Genomic DNA, 20,754 nt, shown 5'->3' with positions numbered 1-20,754 from the left:
ATTAGTGATTTAGTGTGTGCACTGACGAACATGCTCCTCTGCTCGTAAAACCAGCAATGTCACCACATCATGCCCGTTAAAAAAAGGGGGCGGCGGGGACCGGTACTTTTTAGAGGCGGTATAGTACCGAATATGATTCATTAGTATCGTGGTACTGTACTAGTACCGGTATACCGTACAACCCTACTGTGCAGCTGTGTGAAACCTCATTTTGAATTGTCACACTACAAAGTAAACAAATGTATGTAAGCAAGTGAAATAATGTTATGGATTAGACTGCATTGACTAAAAAGGGAAATAACCTTTGGTGATATTTTAGTACCTCCAGAGGCGGAGCTGAGTGCTGAGCTAAAAGACGGCCTGGAACTGCGTGCCGGTGCCACAATGAAACTTCATGCCACAATCAAGGGTCACCCCTTCCCCAAGATTATCTGGGCAAAAATGAACAGTAACATCAAAGACCGCCAAGGGATTCTTATTAAATCCACCAAAAGTGACACCACCGTGACGGTGGAGAATGCCAACAGATACGATGCAGGCAAATACATCCTCACCCTGGAGAGTGTTGCCGGCATGAAGATGTACACCATCACTGTCAAAGTTCTTGGTAAGAAGCTTTTTTTTTTGTTTTGTCACCGGCGCTAAGACGTGAAACACTTGTCAAAGTACAATGGTATAAAAAAAATAAAAAATCAGTTTAGAGCTTGACTTTTTTCTTTAGACACTCCTGGGCCACCAGTCCATCTGATAGCAAAAGAGACCACAAGTGACAGCGCCTCCATCTACTGGGATGCACCTCTCATAGACGGTGGCTCTACTATCACCCACTATATTGTCGAGAAGCGTGACTCCGAGAGGAAAGCCTGGTCTGGTGTTTCTTCCAATTGCGCCAAGACATCTTTGAAGGTGGGAGACCTGAATGCGGGACGGTCCTACTGCTTCAGAGTGTCGGCTGTTAATCAGCTCGGTGCTGGAGAGTTCTGCGAGACCCCCGACTCTATCAAGGCATCTGGTGAGTGTTTTGAGCATATTTTGGGCATGCTAGTCTTTCATTTCACTGCCTTTTAATCTCACCATGCCTGTTTTGTTCATACAGAGGAACCTGGTCCTGTAATAGACTTTAAGGCCTTGCTGGTTACCAAGGACTCATGTACTCTAGGCTGGAAGAAACCGTTAACTGATGGTGGCAGCCGCATTATTTGCTATGTGCTTGAGGTCCTCAATGATGACAACAATTACAAGGAGTTAATGAGGTCCAAGAACATGCAGTACAGCACTAAAGATCTGGTGGAGGGCAGAGAGTACAAATACATTGTCAAAGCTGTAAATGAGACTGGAGAGAGTGCTGCCAAGGAACTGATCGTAGTTGCCAAGGATCAGCTCAGTAAGTAGAATCATTCCAACAACAGATTGTTTACAGCAGCTATCAAGGCAATCTCAACAAATGTATTTCTTTGAATTGGAATCCGTATGCTGTCCTTTTCAAGTATTGCACCATTCTCTTTCACAGTTCATCCAACCTGTGACTTGAGGGGGCTGCCAGACATGTGTTACGTTGCCAAGGAGGGTAGCACGGTGCGTCTGAGGATTCCAATCATTGGCAAACCAACCCCCAAAGTGTCCTGGAAGAAAGGAGAGGAGGAAGACTTGACAGACTCTGGACGTGTTTGTGCAGAGTCCTCTGCAGTTAACACCACCCTCTTGATCAGGGACTGCCAGAGGAGTGACGCCTCCAAGTACACCATCACCCTCAGGAACAGTGCTGGAAGCAAAGAATCCACCATATTCATCAGGTTTGATCAGGCTATACAATCATTAGATTACATTACTTGTAGATGTATTGTCTTGCATATGGTCATTAAAACATACTGACAACCAGTTTTTCTTGCAGGGTGGTGGGCAAGCCTAGCATACCAAGTGGTTCTATAAAGTTCAGTGATGTAACTGCTGATGGTGCCACACTAAAATGGGGAGTACCGAAAGATGACGGTGGCTCAGAGATCACAAACTACATTCTTGAAAAGAGAGACTCTATCACCAACATGTGGGTGACGGTCTCTTCTAGTGTAGACACACACACCATGAGGGTAACTGGTCTCCACGAGGGCACAGAATATATTTTTAGAGTCAGTGCTGAGAACAAGTACGGAGTTGGAGAGGGACTCAAGTCAGAGCCTATCATTGCCAAGCATCCATTCAGTAAGTGTCTGCCACTTTAGAAGATTTTTGACATAACATCATTTATCTCCTGCATACTAATGTCTGTGTATTTCTCCAGATGTTCCTGATGCTCCTCCTCCACCTCAGGTAATGAGTATGTGCCATGACTCAGCTAACCTGGTCTGGTTGGACCCCAGGAAGACAGGAGGGTCTCCCATCACAGGTATAATAATGTGTGAGATAATTACAGGCAAATAATTATGGCATCACATTAATGAAGCCTCTCTCCTCCATTCCAAAACAATTCTCAGGGTATCACGTTGAGTTCAAGGAGAGAAATAGTATGTTGTGGAGGAGATCAAGTCCAACTGCCTTGAGAATGAAGGAACACAAGGTGACAGGGCTGACTGAAGGTCTTGAGTACGAGTTCAGGGTCATGGCTGTTAACCTGGCTGGCATTGGCAGACCGAGTTCTCCCACAGATCCACATGTTGCACTCAATCCCATAGGTAAGTGTGAGACATGTGAAATTTAAGATTGGGACTTTTGTGTTCACTGCATGAATGCTGTGTGTTCTCAGATGCACCTGGCAAACCTGACGTAATTAGCATCACCAGAAGCACCGTGACCCTCCAGTGGACTGAGCCACAGTTTGACGGTGGCCACAGGCTGACAGGCTACATAATTGAGAGACGTGACCTTCCGTCTAAAATCTGGGTGAAGGCCAACAGTGTAAATGTTGTGGACCCGGCATACACTGTCACTGATCTCCAGGAAGGCTGCAAATATGAGTTCAGAATAAGAGCAAAGAATGCAGCCGGTGCCCTTAGCCCGCCATCTGACCAGACAGACACAATTATCTGCAGAGATGAATACGGTGATTTGGTTGAATTTTCAGATTTTATTGATGATCAATTCAAATTGAGATAGTTTGTAATTGTGTGTTGTTTTTTATATATATCCAATAGCTTCACCAACTATTATCATCGACGCTCAAGTGAAGGAGGGTCTGACTGTCCGAGCTGGGGAAACAATTTTTGTCACTGCCACAAGCATTCTTGGCAAACCTGCCCCGACCTCTTGCTGGTCTAAAGGAGGAAAATACTTGAAGCCTTCAGACATTGTTAACATCGAGTCCACTACAAGCTCATCCACTATATCAATAAAATACGCCAGCAGAAAGGACACTGGGGATTATGTCATAACTGCCATCAACCCCTTTGGTGTAAAGGAGGAAACTGTTAAGGTGAAAGTTCTGGATGTTCCTGCAGCTCCTGGTCCCATTGAATGCAGTGGTGTCTCATCTGAGAAGGTCACCCTGACTTGGGCTGCTCCTGCAGAGGATGGAGGCTCTCCTATCAAGTACTACACTCTTGAAAAGAGGGAGACCAGTCGCCTTCTCTGGACAATTCTGGAAGAGAAGGTTGTAGACTGTCACTATGTGGCCAACAAACTCATACAGGGCAATGAGTACATCTTTCGAGTCTCTGCCGTGAACCAGTACGGCACTGGTGAGCCGGCTCACTCTGAGTCTGTCAGGATGGTTGATAGATTTGGTATGTATCAAGTCAGTCTCCTACGATCCTGAATTCTATATTGAGACCATCGTGTTTAGTTATAGTGTATCTAAATTACAAATGTTTCCTTTAGTACCTCCTGGCCCACCATCGAAACCAGAAGTTGAAAAAGTTGATGCGCACTCAGCTACTGTGACGTGGAGAAGACCAACTGAAGATGGTGGGAGTGATATCATTGGTTACTGTGTTGAGAAGAAGGAGAAAAGGGCCATGAGATGGACCAGGGCCTCAAAGAAATCTATAGTTGAGCTTAGCTATGAAGTGACTGGACTGACTGAAGGCATAGAGTATGAGTTCCGTGTTCTTGCTGAGAACAGAGCTGGCTTTGGAGAGCCAAGTGAACCATCTATGCCGGTCAGAACAACAGTCGCTGCTTGTGAGTAAAAATGATTTAAATCAAAAGAAAACTATATTCACAATATTGTGCATCCCTTAGAATCACAGTCATTATTGTATGCTTGTTTTCCAGATGTTCCAGGGCCTCCAGTAAACCCAAGGGTTACAGACACAACCAAAACCACTGCCACTCTTAATTGGGGAAAACCCCTTGATAATGGTGGCCTTGAAGTCACTGGTTATGTAATCGAGCACAGAAAAGAAGGAACAGAGGAATGGATTAAGGACACGCCATCATCTCCACTGAGAATTACAGAGTTTGTCGTTTCTGAGCTAGAAAATGCAACCAAATACCATTTCAGAATTAGCGCAGTAAATGCTAAGGGCGCAGGGGAACCCGCTGAAACTCAGGAATTGGTTGAGATAGTAGAGCGTGCAGCTGCACCTGATTTTGAGTTGGATATTGAGCTGAGGAAAACTCTAGTTGTCAGAGCTGGGTGTTCCATTCGTCTTTTCGTGCCAATCAAGGGACGTCCTACACCTGCAGTAACCTGGACAAAAGAGAGCAGCCCTGTGCCACGGGCTGTCATAGACAGTACTGAGTCATTTACCATGCTAATCATCCCTGAAAGCTCAAGAATTGATGCGGGTAAATATGAGCTTGCCCTCGAAAACACAGCCGGAAAGAAGACTGCAAACATTAATGTGAGGGTGCTGGATTCACCTGGACCTCCACTTAACTTAAAACCAGTAACTATAGATAAAGAATCAATTACCCTTCAGTGGGAGATGCCTCTCATTGATGGTGGAGCCAAGATCACAAATTATATAATTGAGAAAAGAGAATCAACACGCAAGGCTTTTGCCACTGTCGTTACAAACTGTCCCGGAACTTCAGTCAAGATTACTAACCTTGGAGAAGGCTGTGAATACTACTTCAGAGTGTCGGCTGAGAATGAGTTTGGTATTGGTGAAGCAGTTGAAACTTCTGATCCAATTCGCGCGTCTCAGGCACCAACTCCTCCAGAAAGCATAATCCCAACTGATATTACTAAGAACTCTGTGAGCCTGGCTTGGACCAAACCCAAGCATGATGGTGGAAGTAGACTTACAGGGTATGTCCTTGAAGCCCAGAAACGAGGAACTGGTCAGTGGGCCCATGTAACAACTCTAAAGACCATGGATTTCACTGTAAATAATCTCAATGAGAATGAAGAATATGTTTTCCGTGTAATGGCTGTCAACCAATCTGGAAGAAGTGGTCCACGTGAGAGCAAGCCCATTGTTATCAAGGATTCTACATCTCTGCCAGAGTTTGATCTGCGTGGTGTATGTCAGTCAACAGTTATTGCCAAGGCTGGGGATGACATCAAGGTTGAAATTCCTGTAATGGGGCGTCCCCGACCAGTGGTCTCCTGGCAGAAGGATGGAACTGCCTTAAAGCTCACACAGAGGACTAATGTGGAGGCGACTCCTGCGACTGTTATCCTCACAATCAATGAATGCACCAGAGCAGACAGTGGTGTATACACCATGACAGGAAAGAACATTGTTGGATCTGTGAGCAGCAGCATAATTGTCAGAGTGCACGATGTTCCTGGGCCACCCAAAGGACCAATTAAGATTACAGAAATCTCTCCTAACTACTGTATCTTTGCATGGGACACTCCTGAGAATGACGGCGGTGTTCCTATCAACAATTATGTGATTGAGATCAGAGACACCACCTCCCAGACTTGGACAGAGATATCTTCCACTGCCATTCGCACAATGTTTAAAGCCACACGTCTAACAACTGGGTCGGAATACCAGTTCAGAGTTAAGGCTAAAAACCGGTATGGTGTAGGACCTCCCATTACCTCAGAGTCAGTAGTGGCTGCCTATCCATTTAAAGTTCCAGGACCACCTGGTACACCCCATGTTGTGGCATTCACTAAGAACTCCATAACAATTGGCTGGAATGAACCCGTGTCTGACGGTGGAAGTGAAGTCATTGGGTACCATGTAGAGAGAAAAGAAAGAAGCAGCATCATGTGGCAAAATATCAGCAAGGGTCTTGTGAAAGGAAACATACTGAAATCAGCAGGGCTTGAAGATGGAGTCGCCTACGAGTTCCGCGTTATGGCAGAAAACATGGCAGGTATTGGCAAACCAAGCAAAGCATCTGAACCAATACTAGCCTTGGACCCTGTGGATCCCCCAGGTCAGCCTGTGGCGACTTTTGTAAATAATAATGCCATCACTATTCAGTGGAAAAAACCTGAGTATGATGGTGGATTCAAAATTACAGGCTACACGGTGGAGAAGAAAGAACTTCCGACTGGTCGCTGGATTAAAGCCAACTTTACAAACATAACTGAGACAACTTTCACAGTCAGTGGATTGACTCAAGATGTATCTTATGAGTTCCGTGTCATAGCTAGAAATTCAGCAGGAGCAGTAAGTGTGCCCTCTGAACCCTCAGAACCTATTACATGTAAAGATAACATAATTGAGCCACGCATCATGGTGGATGCTATCTTCAAGGATGTTGTTCTGCTGAAGGCAGGGGAGTCCTTCAAGCTTGATGCTGATGTTTCTGGCCAACCAAACCCAACTATGGTTTGGACCAAGGATGGAAAAGAGTTTGACAACACATTGAAACTGGAAGTTAAGTTCTCTGAACTCACCACTACACTGATTAACAAAGACGCTGTCAGATCAGATGGGGGGGAATTTGTCTTAACTGCCACTAATGTTGGTGGCTTTGCCAAACACATTTTTAGGGTAAAAGTACTGGACAGACCTGGGCCACCAGTAGGACCTATTATAGTGTCAAATGTCACAGCTGACAATTGTTTACTGACATGGGCCCCACCTATAGATGATGGTGGTGCTAAGATTGAAGGCTACATCATTGAGAAGCGGGAATCAGGCAGGCTTGTTTGGACCAATGTGGCTTCAGACCTGCAGGTTACAGAATATAATGTGACCAAGCTTCTCAAAGGAAATGAATACATTTTCAGAGTTATGGCAGTGAACAAATATGGGAATGGGGAGCCTCTTGATACAGAACCCATTATTGCAGACAATCCATACATGGTTCCAGATGCGCCAGGAAATCCTGAAGTCACAGCTATCACCAAAGATGCCATGATTGTTATATGGCAGACACCAAAGAGTGATGGTGGGACACCAATCACAAACTACAACATTGAAAAGAAAGACAGCATAGGCCACCGCTGGGTCAAATGCAATAAGAGGAAGGTCAAGGATCTACAATTTAAGGCAACAGGCCTTGTTGTTGGACATGAATATAAATTCAGAATCATTGCAGAGAATGCTGCTGGTATCAGTGTACCAAGTATCTCCAGTCCATTTTACAAGGCCAGTGATCCTTTGTACAAGCCCGGGCCTCCATGCAACCCCAGAATCCTAGACACAACCAGGTCTTCCATTACTATTGCCTGGAACAAACCAGCCTATGATGGTGGTTCTGATATCACTGGTTACATTGTTGAGACCTGCATTCCATCTGACAAGGAAGAGGAATGGACAATAGTGACCCCCAAAGAAGGACTACATGCCACCTCATTCACCATTATCAATCTAACAGAGAGCCAGGAGTACAAGATCAACATTTCTGCTGTTAACAGTGAAGGAATTGGGGAGGCGGTTTCTGTGCCTGGCAATCCCAAGGCTGAGGACAGACTCCTCCCTCCTGAAGTGGATTTGGATGCAGAGCTCTGCAAAGTTGTCAGCCTTCGAGCTTGCTGCACACTTAGACTGTTTGTTCCCATCAGAGGCAGACCCACTCCTCAGGCTAAATGGACCAAAGAGGACGGTGAACCCATTGAGAGGGCCACTATTGACACCACAACATCATACACATCCCTTGTCATTGAAAATGTCAACAGATTTGACACTGGAAAGTATAACCTGACTGTAGAGAACAGCTCTGGCTCTAAAACGGTCACAGTCCAAGTTAGGGTACTCGATACACCTAGTAATCCACTGAATTTAAAGATTACAAGTATAACACGTGACTCTGTCACCTTGACTTGGGATCCACCAGCCAATGATGGAGGAGTTAAGATTAAAAACTATATTGTTGAAAAGCGTGAGTCCACAAGAAAAGCTTACGCAACAGTCAGTGCTTCATGCCATCACCACAAATTCACTGTTAAGCCGCTCCTTGAAGGATGCAATTATTATTTCAGAGTTTTGGCTGAGAATGATTATGGAATTGGCCTGCCCATTGAAACCAATGAATCAGTTAAAGTGTCTGAGAAACCACAACCTCCAGGGAAAATCAGTCTTAAGGATGTTACTAAAAATAGTGTCACACTCTCATGGGAAAAGCCAGAGCATGACGGCGGAAGCAGGGTCGGCTGTTATGTTGTAGAAATCCAACCCAAAGGTGTTGAAAAATGGACACAGTCAATGATTGTGAAAGAAACAGAAGCTACCATTGGTAGCCTTAACGCAGGGGAAGAATATATGTTCCGTGTCTCAGCAAGAAACGAGAAGGGAACAAGTGACCCTCGTCAAATTGGTGTGCCTGTCATTGTAAAAGATCTTGTTATTTCACCAGTTGTCAAAATGTTGTTCAACACATTTAGCGTGTTGGCAGGTGAAGACTTGACTGTTGAGGTTCCATATGTTGCCCGTCCCAAAGCAGCGGTCTCCTGGTTTAAAGACCAACAGCCACTCAAGAGAACAACCAGGGTAAACTTTAGTGCAACAGAAACACTGTTGAACCTCTGCATAAAAGAGGCATCTAAAGATGATTTTGGAAACTATCATGTTACTATTAGTAATACAGCAGGAGAGGCAACAGCAGATTTGAGCATTGTTGTACTGGACAAACCTGGTCAGCCAGGTGGTCCAGTTAAGGCCGAGGAGGTCACTTCTGAGAGTGTGACCATTTCCTGGAGCCCACCGGAGTACGATGGTGGATGTACAATCAAACACTACATTGTGGAGAAGAGAGACACGTCTACAACCAATTGGATGATGGTGTCTCCAAACCTTGCGAGGACCAAAGTCAAAGCAGGAAGACTGAAAACTGGCTCAGAATACCAGTTTAAAATCACAGCAGAAAACAGATATGGGAAAGGTCCAGCTCTTCTGTCTGAATGTATTGTGGCTCAATATCCATACAAACTCCCAGGACCACCGGGAACTCCCTCCATCGCAACATCCACAAAGGATACCATGGAAGTTACATGGAATGAACCTGTAAATGATGGGGGTACTTCAGTTCTAGGCTACCACCTTGAGTGCAAAGAAAGAACCAGCATCCTTTGGGTAAAATTAAACAAGTCTCTTATTACAGACCAAACCTTTAAAACCACAGGCCTGGAACCAGGAATGGAATACGAGTATAGAGTCTGTGCTGAGAACATTGTGGGCATTGGCAAGGTCAGCAAAGTGTCAGAAGGTCATGTTGCTAGAGATCCATGTGATCCTCCAGGTATGCCGGAGGCAACCAAAATTACAAAAGATTCAGTAACCATCATTTGGACAAAGCCTGAGTATGATGGTGGGGCGAAAATTACAGGCTACATAGTGGAAAAGAAGGAGCTTCCTGAAGGCCGTTGGGTAAAGGCTAATTTCACTAATGTCATCGACACAGAATATGTTGCGACTGGACTAGTGCAGGAAAATCAGTATGAGTTCCGTGTTATTGCCAGAAATGCTGCTGGTGTTTTCAGCTTGCCCTCCTACAGCACTGGCCCAATTACTGCCAGGGATGAGATTGAGCCACCTCGTATCAGCATCGACCCAGAGTACACACAGACCCTTTTGGTAAATGCGGGAGACAATTTTAAGATTGATGCAGATGTCCACGGCAAACCATTGCCCTCTATCCACTGGATGAAAGGTGAGCAGGAAATGGGTAACACAATTCATAGAGAGATAAAAAACACAGCAACCCATGCCTGTGTGACTATAAAGGAAGCTAAACTCTCGGACGGAGGCGTATATAATCTGCTGCTAAAAAATCCAGGGGGGGAAAAGGCTGTCCAAGTGAATGTTGTAATTTTGGATAAACCCGGCGAACCACAAGGACCTCTTACTATAACAGGGATAACCAAAGACCAGTGCTGTCTGGCATGGAGAGCACCACTTCAAGATGGAGGTAGCAAGATATCTCACTATGTTGTGGAGAGGAGAGAAACAAGTAGATTAGTCTGGACTGTTGTGGATCCAAAAGTGCAGAACACCTGCCTCAAGGTTGAGAAGCTCCTGGAAGGCAATGAGTACATCTTCAGGGTCCGTGCCGTAAATGAGTTTGGTAGTGGTTCACCACTTGAGTCTGCAGCAGTGATGATCAAAGATCCCTATATAACCCCTGGATCACCCAAAAACTTAGAGATTTCAAATGTTAAAAGGGATTCAATGGTGCTCACATGGGAGGCTCCTACTGAAGATGGAGGCAGTCCTATCACATCATATATTGTTGAAAGACATGACAAAGAAGGTGTCAGATGGATTAGATGCAACAGGCAGGCAGTGCAGGATTTGACTTTCAAGGTCACTGGACTCTTGGAAAGCCATAATTATGAATTCCGCATTGCAGCAGAGAATACCGTGGGTGTTGGTGAACCTTGTTCTCCAACAGTTTACTACAAAGCTCTCGACCCTATCTTCAGGCCTGGTCCACCACAGAATCCCAGAATCACAGACACAACCAAAACTTCAATATTCCTGTCATGGAGCAAGCCCATTTGTGATGGTGGTTCTGAGATTCAGGGATACAGCGTTGAGTGCTGCACAACCACAGAGCAAGTTGCACCTGGTGAGGCACATACTGAAACCTCAGCAACAGAGCTGCCTGCTACAGCTGCACCTTCTGAGAACTGGATAATGTGCACACCACCAACAGGTGTCAAGAAGACCAAGTTTGAGGTTGTCAACCTGAAAGAAAATCAGGCTTATAAGTTAAGAGTGTGTGCCATCAACAAGGTTGGGGTTGGTGATAATGCCAATATTCCTGGAGCCGTGGTGGCTCAGGATAGAGCAGAAGAAGCCGACCTTGACATTGACCCAGAACTGAGAAAGATCATGACAATTAAGGCTGGTCTATCACTTAGACTGTTTATTCCAATTAGGGGAAGACCAGCTCCAAGCATCAAGTGGGACAAAGATGATAGTCCACTTAATGAGAAAGCTCAAGTTGAAGTAACTAGCAGTTACACCGCTCTTGTGATTGATAACATGAGCAGAGCAGATAGTGGAAAATACACTGTCACTGCAGAAAACTCTAGTGGAATTAAATCTGCATTTGTTGTCGTCCGTGTTCTCGATACACCAAGTGCACCCATGAATTTGACAGTCAAAGAAATTACAAACCAGTCAGTGACACTTGCTTGGGAAGCCCCTCTGTTAGATGGTGGTTCCAAAATTAAAAACTATATAGTGGAAAAGAGAGAGAGTACACGCAAAACATATGCAGCCGTGGTAACAAACTGCCACAGTCTTTCATGGAAGATTGAGCCACTCCAAGAGGGTTGCAGTTATTACTTTAGAGTCCTTGCTGAGAATGCACATGGTGTTGGCGTGCCTGCAATAACTCTTGACCCACTTAAGGTCTCAGAGGTGCCACAGGCTCCCAAAAACCTGATTGTTACAGATCAAACAAATACAAGCATTGCTCTGGCCTGGGATAAGCCAGAATATGATGGCGGCAGCAGAGTCATCCAGTACTTGCTTGAAGTACAGCTTAAGGGCCAAGAGAAGTGGTCTGGTGTTAACTCATACAAGACAATGGAGACGACTGTTACAAATTTAAACCCTGGGGAGGAATATTTGTTCAGAGTTACAGCAATTAATGACAAGGGAAAAAGTGACCCCAAAGTCCTTTCTGGCCACGTCATGACCAAAAACTTAGTTTTTGAGCCTGATGTGCGACCTGCTTTCAGCAGCTACAGTGTCCATGTAGGTAAAGATCTAAACATTGAAGTTCCACTTTTTGGACGCCCTAAACCAACAATAATGTGGACCAAGGACGGCGCACCTCTGAAATTCACAACCAGAGTAAACATTCACAACACCCTGACTCATACAAGTCTGAGCATTAAGGAGGCCGCGGGTGATGATGGTGGCATGTATAGCATAAATGCAGCCAATTCCGCTGGAAAGAAAGAAGCCACAATTGAAATAATAGTACTTGACAAGCCTGGACCCCCATCTGGCCCTGTGAAATTTGAAAACATCACAACACAGAGTGTGACTATTTCATGGGACCCACCAAAGCACAATGGTGGTTGCCAGATTTCAAACTACATTGTGCAGAAAAGAGATACAACAACAACAACATGGGAAAATGTCAGTATTAATTGTGCCAGAACTAGAATCAAAGTACCCAGGCTGAAGACTGGAGGAGAGTACCAATTTAGGATCATAGCCCAAAACCGGTACGGGAAGAGTCATGGCCTGGAGTCATCTGCGGTGGTTGCGCAGTACCCATATAAAGAACCTGGCCCACCAGGAACACCATTCATCTCTTCACTCTCCAGGGATCACCAGATTGTCGAGTGGCATGAGCCTGTTTCGGATGGAGGCAGTCCCATTCTTGGCTACCACATTGAAAGAAAAGAGAGGAATAGTATTTTGTGGGTGAAAATAAGCAAGGCCCTCATTCATGAGACAAAGTACAAGAGCTACCCATTAGAGGAGGCTGTTGAGTATGAATATCGAGTGTATGCTGAAAATATTGTAGGTATTGGAAGGTGCAGTAAGGTCTCAGAGGGCTGTGCAGCCCGTGACCCATGTGATCCTCCCGGTCAGCCAGAAGCTGTCCATGTGACCAAAGATACCATCGTTATTCAGTGGACAAAACCGGAGTATGATGGTGGCAGTAGCATAACCGGCTACATTGTGGAAAAGCGTGATTTGCCAGAAGGCCGATGGGGAAGGGCTAATTTCACAAATGTTATCGAGACCCAGTTCACTGTAACTGGGCTAACGGAAAATCTCCAGTACGACTTTAGAGTCATAGCCAAAAATGCTGTTGGGACCATCAGCAAACCATCATACAATAGTGGCCCAATTACTGCGAGTGACATGGTTGAAGCCCCTAAATTCTCTATTGATCCGGCATTCACAAAGACCATTGTGATAAATGCTGGAGAAACTTTAAAATTGGATGCAGATGTTCGTGGAAAGCCGCTGCCAGCAATGCAGTGGTTCAAGGATGAAATTCCACTAGAAAATACTCTCAGGCTGGATATCAAAAATACAGAAAATCATGCAATGATAATCATGAAGGACACTGCTAGGACTGACAGTGGAACATACTTTCTACAGCTGAAAAACGAGGCAGGCAGTGAAACTGTGCCCTTCAAAGTGGTTGTTCTTGACCGGCCGAGCCCTTGTGAGGGACCCCTTCATGTAACTGGGGTAGCTGAGGATAGATGCTCATTGGTGTGGCATTCTCCTTTACATGATGGAGGAAATCCTGTCACGCATTATATCATTGAAAGAAGAGAAACTAGCCGCCTAGCTTGGACTGTTGTTTCTGCTCATTGCAGCACCACAAGCTACAAAGTCACCAACTTGTTGGAAGGAAATCAATACATTTTCCGTGTCATGGCGGTCAACAATTATGGCACGAGCGAACCACTGGTGTCTGATGGAGTAATAATGAAGTCTGAGTTTGTTCCTCCTGGTCCACCTCACATTGATGACATATCGAACATTACTCGTGATAGCATGACTGTCACTTGGTCTGCCCCAGAGACTGATGGTGGCTGTAAAATTTCAAATTACGTTGTTGAAAAGAAAGATAAAGCAGGAATTAAATGGACCAGATGCAATAGACAGAAAGTCACAGATTTCTCCTTCAGAGTAACCAGCCTCACCCCTGGCCATGAATATGAGTTCAGAGTCGCTGCTGAGAATGTTGTTGGATTGGGAGAGCCGAGTCTACCAAGCTCTTACTACAAGGCCTGTGATCCTAAATATAAACCCGGATCCCCAACGTATGTGCACGCCATTGATTCCACACAAAGCTCAATTACAGTGTCATGGGGAAAGCCTTTGTCTGACGGGGGCAGCGCAATTCAGGGATACATTGTTGAAATCTGTAAGGCTGAGGAGGAAGAATGGACTATGGTTACTCCCCCTACAGGCTTGCGCGTTAACAAATATGAAATCCTGAATCTGACAAAGGGTCAGGATTATAAGATCCAGGTGTGTGCCCTGAACAAACTTGGAGTTGGCGAGCCAGCTATCCTCGCAGGAACAGCAAAACCAGAAGAAAAGCTTGAACCACCACAAATCTACTTGGATTCTGAGCTTAGAAAGGGCATTTGTGTCAAGGCTGGTGGATCTGTGAGGATCCACATTCCATTCAAGGGCAGACCAACTCCTGAGATTAAGTGGCTTAAAGATGAAGCAGACCTATCGGAAAAGGCAGTGGTTGAGAAGACTCCCACCTTCACACAGCTGTCCATTGACTCCTGTGACAGAGGTGACTCAGGAAAATACTCCCTGAGCCTGACCAACACCAGTGGGGTTGCATCTGAGTTTGTTACCGTTAAAGTCCTCGATACACCGGGAGCCCCACAGAACCTTGTAGTCAAAGAAATCAAAACAAATTCAGCCACTCTTGTTTGGGATGCACCACTGATTGATGGTGGTTCTAAAATTAAAAACTATGTTATTGACAAGCGTGAATCAACGAGGAAGGCTTATGCAAATGTCTCAACCAAGTGCACAAAGACCACATTCAAGGTTGACAACCTGATTGAGGGTGCTATGTACTACTTCAGAGTCATGGCTGAGAATGAATATGGTATTGGCCAGGCAATTGAAACAAAGACAGCTTCAAAGGCTTCTGACGTACCCCTTCCAGTTGGAAATGTTTCTCTTGTCGATGTCACCAAAGTCAGCGTGTCACTTGCCTGGGAGAAACCTGAGCATGATGGAGGCAGCAGGATTGGTGGCTACCTCATAGAAATGCAGCCAAAGGGTACAGAGAAGTGGGGAGTTGCCACAAATACAAAGACATGTCAGGGCACTGTCACAGGCTTAACGAGTGGGGCAGAATATCTATTCCGTATCGTTGCGTATAATGAGAAGGGAAAGAGTGAGCCAAAAGCACTTGCCGCACCAGTTGTTGCCAGTGACATGACCTTGGAGCCAAGCATTAAGACACAGTTTAGTACTTATAATGTCTTAGCTGGAAAAGATCTGACCTTGACATTCCCTGTACTTGGCAGGCCCAAACCTAGAGTCACTTGGACAAAGGATGGTCAGTCCTTGAAGGTGACTTCTAGGGTCAACTTGGTAAACACTCCTACAACAACTGCGATTAGGATAACCGAAGCATGCAAGGAGGACTTTGGAACGTACACAATTACAGCAACAAATACTGCTGGCACATTTGCTGATAATGTGGCTATCATTATTCTTGATAAGCCTGGTCCACCAACTGGCCCACTTAAAGTTTCTGAGGTTACTAACACATTTGTCCACTTCTCATGGGAACCTCCAGAGTACACAGGTGGATGCCAGGTGAAGCATTATATAGTAGAAAAGCGAGAGACCACAAGCAATACATGGCAGTCAGTCACCACACAACTTGCTCGGACAGCTTTCAAAGTGACTAAGTTGAAGACTGGTGTAGAATACCATTTCAGGGTCATTGCTGAAAACAGATATGGAAAAGGCGTTCCTCTAGAATCTAAGGCTATTGTTGTCCAGTACCCATACAAACCACCAGGCCCTCCTGGAACACCATATGTCAAATCTGCAACAAAGGAGATGATGATCATTGAATGGAACGAGCCAGTCAATGACGGTGGAAGTGCTGTTGTTGGTTACCATCTAGAGAGCAAAGAGAGAAACAGTATCTTATGGACCAAACTTAACAAGACTATGATCGCCGATACTCAGTTCAAGATCTGTAATCTTGAAGAAGGAATTGGATATGAGTTCAGAGTGTATGCTGAAAATATTGTTGGCGTTGGCAGATGCAGTAAAGTCTCAGAATCCTTTGTTGCTCGGGATCCATGTGACCCTCCTGGTGCTCCAGATGCTGTAAAAATTTCTAAAGACCACATCAAGATTAGTTGGACCAAACCTCAATATGATGGCGGCAGTAAAATAAATGGCTATATTGTTGAAAGAAAAGACCTATCATCCCCTGATGGGCGCTGGGTTAGAGCAAACTTTACTAATGTAATAGAGACTGAATATGATGTCAGTGGTCTCACAGAAAATGACCAGTATGAATTTAGGGTTATTGCCAGAAATGCAGCGGGCGTCTTCAGCGAGCCCTCCGAAAGCTCTGGACTTATAACTGCCACTGATGAAATTGAGCCACCAAGGGCCTCTATGGACCCCAAGTACAAGGATGTCATTGTTGTTGCTGCAGGAGAACATTTAATTCTTGATGCTGACATTCACGGAAAACCAGTTCCTGACATTGTCTGGCTAAAGGAAGGCAAAGAAATTGATAAATCTTTGCGCATTGAAGTGAAAAAGACTCAAAAATGTGCTGCTTTGACTATTAAGGATGCAACCAAAATGGACACTGGGCACTATGAACTTGTCCTCAAAAATCTGGGTGGCAAAAAGACCTTTCCAATCACTGTCAAAGTCCTTGACAAACCGGGTAAACCAATGGAACCGTTCAAAGTAACAGAAATCATGGCTGACAGATGTACCCTTTCCTGGTCTGAGCCAACTCTGGATGGCGGTGCTAGTATTACTCACTATACTTTGGAGAAGAGAGAGACCAGCAGCTTATCATGGACAATGGCTGCAGCCAATATCCAAAATTTGTTCTACAAGGTAACAAACTTGCTTGCCGGGAATGAATACATTTTTAGAGTAAGGGCTGTTAACAAATATGGTGTTGGTGATTATCTTCTAAGTGAGCCCATCATTGCACGCAATCCATACAAGCCCCCGAGTGCTCCTGGAACACCAGAAGCAAGTCACATCACAAAAGATTCCATGGTTCTGTCATGGACAGTCCCAGAACAAACTGGGGGAGCCGATATTGCTTGCTATCATCTTGAAAAACGTGACAAAGATAGTGTCAGGTGGACAAAGTGTAACAGACAAAAACTGACAGACACTCATTTCAAAGTGACAGGTCAGAAGACGGATCACTTTTATGAATTCCGAGTTGCAGCTGAGAATGAGGCTGGAATTGGAGACCTCAGTGAACCGTCCCTATTTTACAGAGCTTGTGATGCAACAATGCCACCAGGACCTCCCCAAAATCCCAAGGTGACAGACTACACAAAATCTTCTGTCTCTCTTTCCTGGCGTAAACCTGATTTTGATGGTGGTGCCTATATTAAAGGTTACATTGTTGAAATGCGAGAGTATACACCAGTGCCAGAAATGGCAGAAGAGATAGAAGTAGCCCCAGGAGTAGACCAACCCATCGAAAAGGCATGGGCCATGTGCACGCCCCCAGCTGGCATCCAAGCTACTAAACTTACTATCTCTGACTTAAAACAAGATGAAGAATATCAGTTCCGTGTTTGTGCCATCAACTCAGAGGGAGTGGGAGAGGCTGCTAATGTCCACGGGACTGTAGTTGCTCACGACAGGGTTGAAGCACCGGAAATTGAGCTTGACGCTGACCTCAGAAAAGTGGTATCTGTCCGCGCCGGTGGTACACTGCGTCTGTTTATTACCATCAGAGGAAGGCCTGAACCTTCTGTAAAATGGGAAAAAGTTGATGGTGCTCTCACAGATCATGCTGTCATTGACACTACCAGCTCATACACTATGCTTGTAATTGATAATGTCAACCGCTGGGACAGTGGCAAATACTCACTCACTCTGGAGAACAACAGTGGTTCAAAGTCTGCTGTTGTGGCTGTTAGAATTTTGGATACACCAAGTGCCCCACAGAACTTCACTGTCCAGGAGCTTAAAAAGGATTCAGTAACACTTGTCTGGGATACACCACTCACTGATGGTGGGGCTAAAATCACAAACTACATTGTGGAGAAGAGAGAGTCTGTCCGGAAGGCCTACACTACTGTAACCAGCAACTGCACAGCCAACACACTCAAGATAGAAGAACTGCCAGAAGGTGGCATTTTCTACTTCAGAGTTTGCGCTGTTAACAAATATGGCCAAGGACAGATGGCTGAAACCAAAGAAATTAAAGTGTCTGAAGTACCCTTGCCACCGAGCAAATTAACTGTTATAGATGTGACTAAAACCAGCGTTTCACTTTCATGGGAGAAACCTTCTCATGACGGTGGTAGTAAAGTAATCTGCTACAATGTGGAATTCAAGCCCAAAGGTGGAGAAAAATGGGGTACAGCTTGCACAGTCAAGGTGCCAGAGGCGACTATTCCTAACCTGACTCCCAATGAAACTTATCTATTTAGGGTTGTCGCAATAAATGAGAAGGGAAAGAGCGATCCCAAGGATCTTGGCTTACCGGTGGTAGCAAAGGACATTGCACTAGAGCCATCAATCAACTTACTGTTCACAACATACACCGTTAAAGCCAGTGAGGAACTGACTATTGAGGTACCAGTGAGAGGCAGACCTAAGCCTGTTGTCTCGTGGAAAAAGGATGGTCTTCCTCTGAAGCAAACATCTTCAGTTACAATTTTAAACACAGCAACATCATCCAAGATTCTCATTAAAGAGGCTAGCAGAGAGCATGTTGGGAAGTATGAGATCACCCTGGCCAACACTGCAGGAACAATAACATCACAACTAGGTGTAGTTGTCCTGGATAAACCAAGTCCACCTAAACTCATTAAGGTGGATGCTGTGACCTCTGATAGCATCACACTTTCCTGGTGTTCTCCAGATTATGATGGTGGCTGTTCTATAAGTAACTATATCGTTGAGAAGAGAGATACCAACACACAAGAATGGCAAACGGTTGCAAGCAACGTGGCAAGAACATCTTACAAGGCCGGTCGTCTAACACATGGGGCACAATACCAATTTCGCATCTATGCAGTCAACCGTTATGGAAAGAGCACACACCTAGATTCTCCGGCAATTACTGCTCAGTACAACTTTAAACAACCTGGACCGCCATCTACACCAAAAGTAAAGGATGCTACCAAGACTTATATGTTGGTAGCCTGGAATGAACCCGTCAATGATGGTGGAAGTCCGGTTCTAGGCTATCATCTAGAGCAGAGAGAGCGCGATAGCATTCTCTGGACCAAGGTAAACAGAGGAATGATCAAGGACTCTGAATACAAAGTGAGTGGAATCGAAGAGAGTATGATGTATGAATATCGTGTCTATGCTGAAAATATTGCTGGAATTGGCAAATGCAGCAAGACCTCTGAAGCTATGGCAGCCAGAGATCCATGTGATCCTCCAGGTACCCCCGTTGTGACCTCTATTGGCAGGTCATCTGTGTCTTTGTCTTGGGCCAAACCTGAGTATGATGGTGGTGCTAAGATTTCTGGTTACATCATTGAATGTAAAGATCTTCCAGAAGGACGCTGGACAAGGTGCAACTTCACCAATGTGCCTGAGACTTACTATAATGTGACAGGCCTTACAGAGGACAGCCAGTATGACTTCCGTGTCATTGCTAAAAATGCAGCGGGATTGTTCAGTGAACCATCTGACAATACTGGCCCAATTACTGTTAAGGATGATGTAGAACTGCCACGCATCATGACAGATGTCAAATTCCGAGAGACAGTGTTTGTGAAAGCAGGTGAAACTTTAAAGATTAATGCTGACATCGTAGGCCATCCTGCACCCATCATTTCCTGGAGCAAAGATGGAAAAGAGATTGAGCTGAGAGCAAGAATCCAGATAGTTTCAACAGATACCAGCACACTGGTGAATGTGAAAGATTGCATTCGACGAGATTCTGGAAAATATGTTCTCACTCTAAAGAATATTGCTGGGACAGTTAGCCTGCCAATAAACTGTGTGGTTTTGGATAAATCAGGGCCACCTGCAGGACCATTGCAGCTTACAGGTCTCACAGCTGATGAATGCACTCTGTCATGGGGTCCACCTCAGGAGACTGGTGGTGCTGAGATCACACACTATGTTGTTGAGAAGCGTGAGACCAGCCGTTTGGCCTGGACACTCGTAAAGGGCGACATTACTAAGACTTACTTAAAAGTCACAGGACTGCTAAAGGGCAATGAATATGTCTTCAGGGTCTTGGCTGTTAACAAGCATGGGAATGGTGAAGTTTTGGAGAGTGATGCTGTAAAGATCACAGATCCATTCACCATTTCCACTGCTCCAGTTAATGTTGACGTCACTGATATTACTGGAGATTCAATGACCGTAACGTGGTGCAAACCATTGAGTGATGGAGGAAGTCCAATCACTGGTTATGTGATTGAGCGGCGAGAAAAGACAGGCATGCGCTGGCTCCGTGTGAATAAAGATCCAGTTGTTGAATGTAACACAGTTGCAACAAAACTGCGTAAGAGTTGTGAGTATGACTTTAGAGTCTATGCTGAAAATGCAGCTGGACTGAGTCCTCCAAGTGAACTGTCTGCCTCATTTAGGGCAGTAGATCCTCTGGCTGTTCCTTGTCCTCCAACCAAGCCAACAATTGTCAATTCAACCAAGGACAGTGTCTTTATTGTCTGGAAACCACCTACGGATAATGGAGGTGCTCCTATCCTTGGATACAGTGTAGAATACAGAGACTACATTGATAAACCGGAAACAGAGCTGGATGATGGTAAAGAGGAATATGAAGATG

General features: G+C 45.0%; 1 protein-coding gene across 1 annotated transcript in view; it reads left to right on the top strand.

The window, feature by feature from the left end:
* Positions 1–20,754, top strand: part of LOC133665252 (titin-like) — a 215,424-nt gene that overhangs the window by 164,691 nt on the left and 29,979 nt on the right. The window contains 13 exon segments of the mRNA XM_062070499.1: positions 320–607; positions 722–1,012; positions 1,097–1,384; positions 1,511–1,793; positions 1,892–2,199; positions 2,279–2,383; positions 2,472–2,669; positions 2,741–3,037; positions 3,129–3,716; positions 3,811–4,113; positions 4,207–10,847; positions 10,917–17,403; positions 17,461–20,722. Of these exon segments, the coding sequence (XP_061926483.1) occupies positions 320–607; positions 722–1,012; positions 1,097–1,384; positions 1,511–1,793; positions 1,892–2,199; positions 2,279–2,383; positions 2,472–2,669; positions 2,741–3,037; positions 3,129–3,716; positions 3,811–4,113; positions 4,207–10,847; positions 10,917–17,403; positions 17,461–20,722 (19,339 nt within the window).

Source organism: Entelurus aequoreus, linkage group LG14 (genome assembly GCF_033978785.1).
Source record: "Entelurus aequoreus isolate RoL-2023_Sb linkage group LG14, RoL_Eaeq_v1.1, whole genome shotgun sequence".
Taxonomy (NCBI): Eukaryota; Metazoa; Chordata; class Actinopteri; order Syngnathiformes; family Syngnathidae; genus Entelurus; species Entelurus aequoreus.
This window is presented reverse-complemented; position numbering and strand designations above follow the sequence as displayed.